At 41.3% G+C, this 11,601-nt stretch overlaps 2 protein-coding genes across 4 annotated transcripts; one reads left to right on the plus strand and one right to left on the minus strand.

Annotated features, from left to right (window-relative positions):
• Nucleotides 1-7: 7 nt before the first annotated feature.
• Nucleotides 8-3,970, plus strand: LOC5510074 (BET1 homolog). 2 transcript variants are annotated; one of them, XM_048724463.1, is made up of 4 exons: nucleotides 8-140; nucleotides 242-363; nucleotides 2,719-2,775; nucleotides 3,179-3,970. In XM_048724463.1, the coding sequence occupies exons 1-4, from the start codon at nucleotides 125-127 to the stop codon at nucleotides 3,332-3,334; spliced, it is 351 nt and encodes a 116-aa protein (XP_048580420.1). In that variant the 5' UTR covers nucleotides 8-124; the 3' UTR covers nucleotides 3,335-3,970. The 2 variants fall into 2 exon arrangements, with proteins under 2 accessions (XP_048580420.1, XP_032235057.1); XM_032379166.2 differs by having other exon boundaries at nucleotides 23-140; nucleotides 248-363.
• A 1,207-nt stretch (nucleotides 3,971-5,177) lies between these two features.
• Nucleotides 5,178-10,255, minus strand: LOC5510075 (calmodulin-beta). 2 transcript variants are annotated; one of them, XM_032379172.2, is made up of 5 exons: nucleotides 10,082-10,255; nucleotides 9,146-9,176; nucleotides 7,532-7,642; nucleotides 6,928-7,170; nucleotides 5,178-5,962 (listed from the first exon to the last, which is right to left on the minus strand). In XM_032379172.2, the coding sequence occupies exons 1-5, from the start codon at nucleotides 10,082-10,084 to the stop codon at nucleotides 5,934-5,936; spliced, it is 417 nt and encodes a 138-aa protein (XP_032235063.1). In that variant the 5' UTR covers nucleotides 10,085-10,255; the 3' UTR covers nucleotides 5,178-5,933. The 2 variants fall into 2 exon arrangements, with proteins under 2 accessions (XP_032235063.1, XP_048580418.1); XM_048724461.1 differs by having other exon boundaries at nucleotides 7,532-7,675; nucleotides 10,082-10,245.
• Between the last annotated feature and the right edge of the window lie 1,346 nt (nucleotides 10,256-11,601).

Raw genomic sequence — 11,601 nt, forward strand, 5'->3', positions numbered from 1 at the left:
GCTCGGCTACAGTACAGCGGTGTTACAAACAAATGAACACAAAATTTACACGTTTACATTTGACATCAGCGAAAAAAAGCGGAAATTATAAGTTTAGTTGTCAAATTCTACATATTGCCCGGGTATGAGACGGACAAACAGTAAGTAATGTTAATCCTATACTGATTGTAGTGATGTTTTTTTTCGGGATTTAATGTCGCAGTTTCAGTAAAGGTGTCATTCCATTTCCGGCGCCATTTTGTCATAGATTACTACGGGAACGACAACGGAATGGGACAACCACAAAGAAGCGATCAGATGCTAGAAGAAGAAAACGACAGACTTACAGAAAGCCTATCAGGAAAAGTGAAGGCCCTGAAATCGGTGTGTAGTGTTTGCAGCGTTCAATGTGCAATATATTAAGTAAATAGCTGCAAATGTTTTCAAGTTACCAAGGATTTTAGATTTGTCTTACACTATGAGCTTACGCTTTTCAATTCCGACCAACAACCTGCATTAAAGCTCCCACCAATCAGAAGATATTTTTCGTGGGCCAACACTTAGATGGCTTCCAATAACAACTTACGCATCTTGATTGACAGATGCCTGGGTGTTCAATCGTTAATCTTGATTAATAATTAACATTGATTGGATCGGAAGATCAATAATAATTGATACTCATGATCTTTCCAATTAGTGATATCGATTTCTTCATACTATTAGTTGGTAATTATCAACTGACCTCACAATGTTTTCTACTGTCTATTATTTTTAATTGCCAATACAATTAGTCCTTTTTCTTAGATTGGAATCAATTGATATTGGTAATTGGTTCTTTTGATTGAACACTTTGGGACAGAAGGGAGAAAGTGGTTAAGTATTGTTTGGAAAGTGTTTGCAGAAAACCAAAAATTGCTGTAAAGAAGCTGATATGACATGCTTGTTTACTAGTAATGTTCAGGGTTCCCTGCTAGCAGAGGCCTCTTTTCTCTGTATTTCGTTGTGATTGCGTTCGCGAGGAAAAGAGACCTCTGCCATGGGTCGAAACTGTTTTCGTTGCGCATGCGTATGCGTTTCTAAACGACCGCGCTTGACGTGCCAAAACCCGTACCATCGCGCGAAAGCTGTCAATGAGCTAATATGATTTGCATGGGTTTAGTCGCAAATTATGAATCAAACTCCGGCTAGTTTTCCTCTTAGAAAAAAGAAAACAACTGTTCAATATCAATCACCTAAAACGTCACTGAAAAGATTGAACAGCAAACGCAGCAAAGACGAGTTTTGTCTTTTTTGTGGGATAAATTTTAAGACATCTGGGCAGGCGAGTTTCTTCAATGTAAATATGGCACTTGACGTGCCAAAACCCGTCCCATCGCGAGAAAGCTGTCAATATGCTAATATGCTTTGCATGGGTTTAGTCGCAAATTATGAATCAAACTCTGGTTAGTTTTCCTCTTCGAAAAAAGAAAACAACTGTTCAATATCAATCATCTAAAACCACAGGTAGCCCAGGCAATGGTTGCTTGTCGTAGCTCGGAATTCGGCTGTTCTGAGATCGGTCGAGTAAAGCGTTTTTTTTTTTTGAAATGTTGTCAATAAAATTGCCTTAAGACTTAGAACATGCCTTGTTGTTGTCAAATTCACGTGTAATAAACGATTTGGGGGGTTTTCTCAACGGAATTTATGACTTCTCTCTCCAAATTCACGTGTAATAAACGATTTGGGGGGTTTTCTCAACGGAATTTATGACTTCTCTCTCCCTACTACCTTTCTTTAGTAGGGAGAGAGAAGTCAAAAATTCCGTTGAGAAAACCCCCCCAAATCGTTTATTACACGTGAATTTGACAACAACAAGGCATGTTCTAAGTTCTAAGGCAATTTTATTGACAACATTTCACAAAAAAAAAAAACGCTTTACTCGGCCGATCTCAGAACAACCGAATTCCGAGCTACGACAAGCAACCATTGCCTGGGCTACCGGTGCTAAAACGTCACTGAAAAGATTGAATAGCAAACGTAGCAAAGACGACTTTTGTCTTGTTTGTGGGATAAATTTCAAGACATCTGGGCAGGCGAGTTTCTTCAATGTAAATATCGCACAGTTGGACTCGAAGAAAATGTTACAAAAATTTTTGGTAAACTTAGATCAGCTAGTTCCAGAAGAATATGCTGCAAAACCTGTAAACGGAAGATTGACTCGTTAGTCAAATAAGAGAAAATTCTGAATGAAGATAAGGCATTGAATGGCTACTTTTATAATTCGTCGCGTGATATTTCTACGGAGGACGCCGTTTCGAATGCGGGCTTATTATTCCGCAGCGGATATACGCTTCACGCATGCGCTAGTCGTTGTGGGCTCAAATAGTAGCCAGTAATTGATTAACAGAGCATGCGCTCTGGATCTCCCGTCCACGATCGTGGACGGCGGTTTGATCAAACGAACTTGCAACCCATGGCAGAGGTATCTTTTCCTCGCGATTTCCAGCCCAGCGAAATACAGGGAAAAGAGGCCTCTGCTAGCAGGGAATGTTCAGGGGTAATGAATGGTAAACTGTGTCATTAAGCCATGATGCTGTTTTTTCACATATTACAGCATTTGGCATAAGCTTCTGCCAGGTGTTGCCTTTGAGGGGTGATGAAAATGTGAGGTTCCCTAAACCTTCCATTGTTCTCCACACATTTATTACCTGATTTGACAAAGGACACATTTTTTAGGCAGCCATTGTTTTCTCTTTTCAGCTCTCAATTGATATTGGACATGAAGTTAGAACACAAAACAAGCTTTTGCAAGAAATGGTAAGTTTAGGTTTGTAGGGCATTGTTTACTGGCTATAAGAGTAACTTGAAATTGAAGATTTAAAACAAAGGGGTGGATAGTTAATTGATCTTGGAAAGGGGGTGCTAAGAGTTAGATGGTAGGGAATGGCAAGAGAAAGGGCATACAAATAAAACATAAAACTTACTTGGCCATTCTTCAAAAGGAAAGACCACTTTTTGGCAGTTTAGGATTTACTTAGGAATTCTTAAGGGGGTGGGGGTGCACATTCAAAGGATAGAGTCTGTCTTAAGACTTCCAGGATGGTTAGACCTATAGGGGAGGCTAAGGGCAAAGGGTAGGACCACTGAATGACAATGTTGATCAGGCCAACCTCTGTTAAAAGAAAAATTAATTTAAGCAATGATTTGTGTTATTTGTTAGGATGATGACTTTGACACAAGTGGCTCCCTTTTATCTGCAACCATGGGAAGACTTTCTGCTCTCACTAAAAAAGGACATCACAAAGTCATGTGTTACATGATACTTTTCTGTTTCTTTGTTTTCTTGGTAGCATGGTACTTTGTTAGAAGAAGATGAAACTATAATATTTGTTTATTTATATATAATTAATAACGTACATACCTAGTTCATGGCATGGTCTTTTATTTTGAATTATGCTTTGTTCTGGCCTCCTGAAAAGAACACATTGACACTAACAAATAATAGTATATACTTGGCGGGAACTTCATAAGAATGCACGCTTTGACTGGTTGTCTAGCTTGGAATAATGGTCACTATCAGGGGCGTAGCCAGGGGAGTGGCCCAGGGGGCCTGGCCCCCCCTTTTAGCAGCCAAAAATACATAAATGTATGAGACATTATCTAAAATATAGGAGAAAGTGCCTTGAAAGTCTCTTTTGGACCCCCTCCTGTTTAAAATCCTGGCTACGCCGCTGACTATTCACCTCTAGAACTCAGAATAATGATAATAAAGATTTATGACCATTGAAACTTATTGAGCTTCACTTTAAAATAGCATGTGTTAAGCAAAAATAAATCTGAATAATCTGAATATCAGCTTTAAACTCCTTTTGTTTAACAATTTTCTGCCAAATGATTTTGCAATGAGCATGAAAATTTAACACTGCGTGTCTCAGGACTATTCACTGCTATTCACTTTGCCTTCAGCAAATAGTTGTTAAATAAAGAATAAACTCCAAAAAGATACCAATAACAATTTTATTACACATATTGTATTCCTCAAGACTTTCCATGCATCAGAATATATTTGATTCCAGATAACTCAAACTTTCCAAGAAAATTGAAATTAGTTTGAGTTATCAGGAGGTTTGTGTTACCGGGTATTTTGTGTTACTGAAGGTTTGTGTTACCGGGGGTTTTGTGTTACTAAAGGTTTGTGTTACCGGGGGTTTGTGGGGTTTGAGTTATCTGGAGCCAACAGAACAGTGGAACTCATATTTTAAAGAAAAGTTTTCAAGTCCAAAAGTATTATGTGATTCAAAAAACAGCAGTACTACATACCTCAAAAGTCTGCTGATCCAAGTTGTGTGACAGGGTTTGTTGTTTTTGCTTGCATCACTTTATATCAAATATAGTTATCCCAGTATTGTTTTAGGATTATTTTTTTTTGTAGGAATGGTTTCATTTCAGATTCAGTTGGCTGTTGAGATCTTATTTGCATAAGTTTTCATAACCTATGAAAAAATGTGTCACCAAAGTTGAATTAAGGACGGGCAACCTTTTTTCAACAGTCACTTTATAAAGACCCAATCAAGCAACCCCTTTTCTTGGACTCAAGCATGGCTGCTTAACACATTGACTCCTGGCTATTTTTTAGCTGATTTTGACAAAAAAAAAAAAAAAAAAATCAGATACCTTTGGGGAGAGGACTGGCTCTACCCTCGTGAATCCCCCGGATCCCCCAGAATGCTTTGCAATCCGTAATGGCATCCAAGATAGTTTCACAAGCCTTCAAGGAGTAGACATTGTGTTTTGAGACCATGGTAATGTACCTGGATGATCAGAATAAAGGTATCTATTTGTGTCTTGAGCTGTGTCTGCTGATATCTTTCCCTTTGGTATTCTGGGTGTTTGGTTGAGAGGGGTGATTTGCTTCTTTCTTTTCTCCTTGTTCGATTTGAGATTTGTCAAAGAACCCGAGCTAATATTTGGCTAAAGAGTAGTTGCTATCACCTTGGTTGGATGCATAATCTTCAAGACCATTTATCCCTTAGACTGAAGCCTGACTATCGTCATCTTGTGTTTATTTTGCATTTATGGATTTTTTGTGTAGTGGGTACTTCTCGAAGCCGGTAAAGGCCGGTTGAGGGATCAATGTGTTAATAGAGGTACAACTACTGTATTTATGCATTTATGAAGGCTTTTTGGGACATGCTAGTATTCTTATATCAATACATAGGTTTCTTCAAAGTTTTTAATGCATACATTTTTATAAATAAAGCAAATAAAATGTCCTGCTTGAAGACATTAACTATTCATTTTAATTGCAAATTTACTGTCAGTTAACTGTTCTCTTGTAAAACGTTGAAAAGATCGACTATAAAAAGACTGTAAAATTTCTCAAACAAGTTCAGATTAGCTATTTCAGACATTTTCAGTGTGGTCTCTCTAGATTTTAAGCTTATCAAATTCCTGTTTGATGTTACGACAGACTGAACATAGTACATGCTCAATTCATCTATACTTTTTGCTAAGTATGCTGGTTGTATACCACCTGCTACGGTATACTGGTAATGGACAGTATGTGGCACATGCATCAAAACACGTATGGGCATGTCAGTACCTCCCTATTGGCCCGCACTAGCTTAGAAGAATCATCCCATACACGCCCCAACACAACACAATGCCGAGCATCTCTCTATTCGATGGAGCCGATCCTTGGGGGACTCCGATAAAAACAGATGGGGATGATTGTCGGCAAAATTAATTTTAAACTCGGGTGTGGTTGAAGGAATTTTTAACCCTAAGAGATACAGAATCGGAAAAACCATTAAACATCCCCTAAGGAATAGCAATTGGAAGAATTTTATACCCTAAGAGATAGCAGAATCAGAAAAAATCCTTTAACCCCCCCTTAGGGATAGCAGATAAGGGACGATATGATATAATACATTAATTATTTTGTGGTATTAGGATAAGTTCAGTCTTCATTGCCCTCATTTAGCTGACATCATTTTCACAAATTCTGTAAAATGAAAAAAAAAAAAGGAATTAGTTGTCTGACTGTTTTTTGCTCTTGTTGTAGCGTGCGTAGCAAGCCCAAAGGGAAATAAGAGACACGGAGACGAGGTGCGCTAGGGAGAGGGAGGGCTAAGGGTTGGGAGAGAAGAGACACGGAGACGAGGTGCGCTAGGGAGAGGGAGGGCTTGCAGCCGATCCCTTGTTTAGACGTTCACCTGCCCTTTTCCTACATTTGCTGCGTCCTTTTCATAAGGCGCGCAGGCTCTATCCCTTATCTTACCCAGCCCTTTGCACATGCTACGCGGGCTAACACAGATTTTGCTTTTTATGTGTACGATATTTTGGTAGGCCAATACGAATAATAGCAGGTAAAAAGTTTTGCAATGGTTTTCTTTCTTTGTTTTTTATTTTCGAAGAACCTTCCTTGAAAAACCCTCCCCCCTCGACCGGGAGCTTCCAGGTTCGCTGAGTAATACTATTGTTATTATTATTATCATCATTATCATCATTACCATTATTATTATCATCATCATCATTGTCGTCGTCGTCATCATCATCATCATTATTATTATTTTCATCATCATCATCATCAAAATGAGGTCTTTTCTTTTATGGCCTTTAATTTTGTTTGTCAAATCTACGCCTGCCCCCTCCCCCTCGCGCCTGGAATACCAGTCGTTTCGACCATAGACGAGTTGTTTCCATCACTAATTTCAGTGCAATTACAGTAGCGCGGGTACGATCAGTGGTATTAGTATAGGTAATCATACAGTTTGCGCGCGCGACGTCTTCGACTTTAACTACGTTCTCAACAACGTTAAAGGGGGCTGCCACGTGTGCGAACTGGTTTTGCTATGGACGAACTGGTCCATGGTCGAAATGAATGGATACCCGCGCCTGATTTCCTTCATTTTTCGGAATTACGTCCAGAGTTGGCGGAGCTGGTCAGGAACATATAGGAAACTCCACCTTCGTAATTGACTTGTCCATCACCGTCTATATCTGCTTCCATTATCATCTCCTCTACCTCCTCATCGGTGAGTTTCTCGCCGAGGTTAGTCATGACATGCCTGAGCTCCGCGGCGCTGATGAAACCGTTGCCGTCTTTGTCAAAAACACGGAAAGCTTCACGGATCTCCTCGTCACTATCTTGCTCGCCCATCTTCTTTGCCATCATCGTAAGAAACTCCGGGAAGTCGATGATTCCATTACCTGAAAAAAATGGTCAACTACGTTCTCAACAACGTTAAAAATAGTCTACAGCAAATGTTGACAGTTTATAGCTGTAATCCGTCTTTCCCTACCTTTCTTATCCACTCGTAATCAACACCAAACTCGATGATAATAGCTTTGCGTATTGTATGTCGGGCACGTAGCTATGATTTGCGCAGGTATACCTGTAGCCTCCTACGCACCTCTCTTAGGGACCGCGCTTCCCTAGGCACCACGAGCTCGTGGGGCTCGAACAACAGCGCGGTCCCTAACATCCACCTCGTTGATTTATGTTCAACCTCTCTCTGCCTGCCTCTCCTATCTATCTCTACCATCTTTCCCCCTTCTTGTCCCTACCCACCATCAGCATCCACCTCGTTAATCATGTCCTGTAGCTCAGCTTCTGTTGGATTCTGGCCAAGCGACCTCATGACTGTACCAAGTTCTTTAGTTGTGATCGTACCATCTCCGTCTTTATCAAAAAGTAGGAAAGCTTCCTTGAACTCTGCGATATTAATTTATCTTCAATATATAATTTGTGTAACACAAAAAGTCAATCTTTAGTTGATATTTGAGCGCAGGGGGGCTTCATTGACATTATGACGAGCCCACCCTCCACCCCAGCCCAATTCTTAGGCTGCTCTCTTACTATGGTAGGGTAATCTCATAATCTCATGTCGAGGTTTCCTGTGCTGGAGATAAACCATGAGGCAGCGGGGTCTGAGACGAGCAAACACACAGATGGTTTCCTGTGACGTCACCACTCTTACCGACCACAGATAACCCAACTAAAAAAACCCGGGTAAGAACGCCTGTGACTACTAGGCTGCGCCGTGACGTCATTTGAGCGCAGGGGGGCTCAATTAACATTATGACGAGCCCACCCCCCACCCCAGCCCAATTCTTAGGCTGCTCTATTACTATGGTAGAGTAATCTCACAATCTCATGTCGAGGTTTCCTGTGCTCAGAGATAAACCATGAGGCAGCGGGGTCTGAGACGAGCAAACACACAGATGGCTTCCTGTGACGTCACCACTCTTTCCGACCACAGATAACCCAACTAAAAAAACCCGGGTAAGAACGCCTGTGACTACTAGGCTGCGCCGTGACGTCATTTGAGCGCAGGGGGGCTCAATTAACATTATGACGAGCCCACCCCCCACCCCAGCCCAATTCTTAGGCTGCTCTCTTACTATGGTAGAGTAATCTCATAATCTCATGTCGAGGTTTCCTGTGCTCAGAGATAAACCATGAGGCAGCGGGGTCTGAGACGAGCAAACACACAGATGGTTTCCTGTGACGTCACCACTCTTTCCGACCACAGATAACCCAACTAAAAAAACCCAGGAAGCACGGGTGGCCTAGTGTGTTAGCGCGTCGGCCTCTCACCGCTGTGGCCCAGGTTCGAACCCTGGCTCAAACTGGGGATTTTTTCCTGGTTCCTGCCTTTAATCGAATTTGTCACAAGTGAGTTGAAGTTATTCTCCCGTGTTTCCAGTCTTCTCGGATAAGGACACTAAACCGGAGGTCCCGTCTCTTCAAGCTGCACTACATTAACCTGAACCGAAGGGACGTAAAAGAACCACTGGGGGACGCAATAAACCCTCTGGCAGTGACCACCCCCAGTGACAGTGCTTAAAAAACCCAGCCAACAATCCTCAAATGTGAGGGGCAGGCTGTAATTGGTAAATAAAAATAAATAAATAAGAACGCCTGTGACTACTAGGCTGCGCCGTGACGTCATCTACCCATCTATAGTTTTCCCGATGAACTAGTTACGTGTCTGACGTGTTTCCACAGGGCAGTAGCAACATAGGGGAACTGGGGCATGTTCCCTCCCTCCCCTCCCCTCCCCCCTCATAATCTTGAAAGACATATAGTTTCAATTCGCCGAGCAGTGCTTTTCAACTGTTTTCTCAGACTGTGGGGTCACCCTCGATATTCATGACTGTGCCCTATGTTATTAGAACTTGCCTGCGATGGTATCCTCGGACAGCAACTCTGCCTGCGTGTGAAATAAACGCAAAAAGCGTGAACAGATGAACACAAATAACTACAAAAACGCGTTTTTTCAATTATATCGCCACACGCAGTCCCTCTGAAGTATAATATCGCATCCTTTGTTTTCTGAACACAAAACGAGCAGCTGCCTATATTCACAGACTTATAAAGCAGCTTTTGAGATGACATACTAAAGAACATTTGCCTGTGACAGCTATGGTACATGAGCTTTCTGAAATAATGCTTAAATTCCAAGGGAGCTGAAAACTGAAAGGTACCACTGCTTCAGCTTGTTCCGTAGATTCCAGCCTCCGGGGGTGGTGGTGTTTATTTTATATCAGATTCTTTAATAGGAAACACTGGGCAGAACATTATTAGATATAATGACAAATAAGACTGCAATCTATTCCTCGCATTAAAAATACCATTTCTTTTATTTTACCGATAAACCTGACCTCTCTGCGATAACGAACATTTGATGAATAAAACATTACCACATAATATGCGATGTGTCTATACAAAAACTAATTTGACGGGAATAGTGAGCGCTAGAGTGATATCTACGCAGTCGATTGCGCCATTAGCCGGGGCTTTACACTTCCCTGGCAATACGCTATTGAGAAAAACGACATTATAACACTCAACAATACTCAGAACGTGTGCCCTAAAGACGCAGATAATCATTCATCACAACTCAACACGTTTCTGTTACAAAGCGAGTTAAAATACCAAGATGTGATAAAGGGATAAAGCACTGAATTGAACATCAGGTTAAACGCAGATTTTTGCTTTTTTTGTTCAAAGGTTTGCGTAGTACATAAACAGATCCACAGATCTTTATCACGTAAGGGGAAAATATCTTTTTATGGGTAGGGCTAGAAGGGGAAGTAATGGCAGATACATTCTTACCATGATCCGTATAAGGAGAGTGTTGGCGGATCGGGCATACACTTGGAAGAGCTACAATCCACAGAATTCAACCAAATAGCGTCGCCGCAGTGCGCGCTGTCGGTCCTTACTCTGCTGATATGGACCGGTTTACAAGTGGATAATATGTTGCCTAGTGCGGCGTGATTGGACACTAACTGTCGGCCAGCACATGGCAAATATACGACCAATCTTCAACACCTTACTCTTTTACTTTTACATCTTTCAAAATAGTTTTGTTTACCCCAAAAGATAGATAATATCCTAGAGCTCGGTAAAATATAATAAAGAATCGTATCAATATTTTAGGGTGTGCTGTTTGGGTTTGTTTATTGTTTCGGGAAATGTTCCGTGACAAAAAGGACATGCCGCTTTTGTTCTTAATCATTTGATCAGAACGCGCTATAAAAGGCTTGCGAATTTAGCAGGAATAGCCGACTTATATAGAAATCTCGAGTGCAGTATTCATTTTAAGTTGGCGCCTCTATAATTAGTCACCCAAATCTGCTTTTAAGGTAACCTCTTGACCACAGACTCCGTGGTTATACCATATGCAAATAAACGCTGATGGTTAGCGCGAGTGCTAACACAAGCGTCATACAAAGCACACCCTTGAAAATTACATATTTGTGTTTAAAGCATTTCAAGACACTGGAAATACACCCTTACATAGATACTGCGGCCATTCCCCTACATATCCCCACCACGGGATATGTAGAGAATCCCCCCCTCCCTCTCAATCCCCAAGCCTCTTACGCGCCGCTCTTAGAGACCGCGCTTCGGTCCCTAAAGAGCGGCGCGTAGGAGGCTATCAACTCCCCCCCCCCCCCCCCCACCTCCCTCTAAAAAAAAAGCCTTAGTTTCACAGCTGCAGTAAAAATATCACACAGAATCAAATATAACGTCGTTTAACGTCGCCGTTGAGGTAGTTTTAAATTTCTGCAGTGTCTTTTTTGTAATGATGTCAAACACAAATCTGTAAGAGAGGCGACATCTCCCGAGGATATTATTGTAAGCCTCGTAAGTGTCAGGAAATTGAACATTTGCCAATCCATCAACCGCTTCTTAGAAGCTTTGCCTGGGTGGCGAAGAAATATCAAAATTTCGCCTCGATTCTCTATGTCATATACATTGGAAATAAATCTTGTGAATATGTTAACCATAGTTTCTTTACAAGGGAATAGAAGCACACGTTTTCGTGAACAGAACAGCTGTCGCTCTCGTTTTTCCTGATCTAGAGAACCGATCGGAAATCAAACGAGGAAAGATCAAATTGCGACCCAAGACACTCAAAGATCTTAGAGGTGGCAAACCAAATCCTACTACGAAACCCGCCAACTTTAAGATCTGGTAACTGTCATAATTGTTTGCCATATTTACTTGAATAAGCGCCCCGATGCTTTTATTAATCTCAGATTGGACGCTTCCATTTGGAGTAGGTGTAGTTTTGAAAACGCACAAATGTTTTATCAATTCAATCCACCCCCTCCAAACGCCTTTGC

This window comes from Nematostella vectensis, chromosome 3, assembly GCF_932526225.1.
Source record: "Nematostella vectensis chromosome 3, jaNemVect1.1, whole genome shotgun sequence".
In the NCBI taxonomy this organism is placed as follows: domain Eukaryota; kingdom Metazoa; phylum Cnidaria; class Anthozoa; order Actiniaria; family Edwardsiidae; genus Nematostella; species Nematostella vectensis.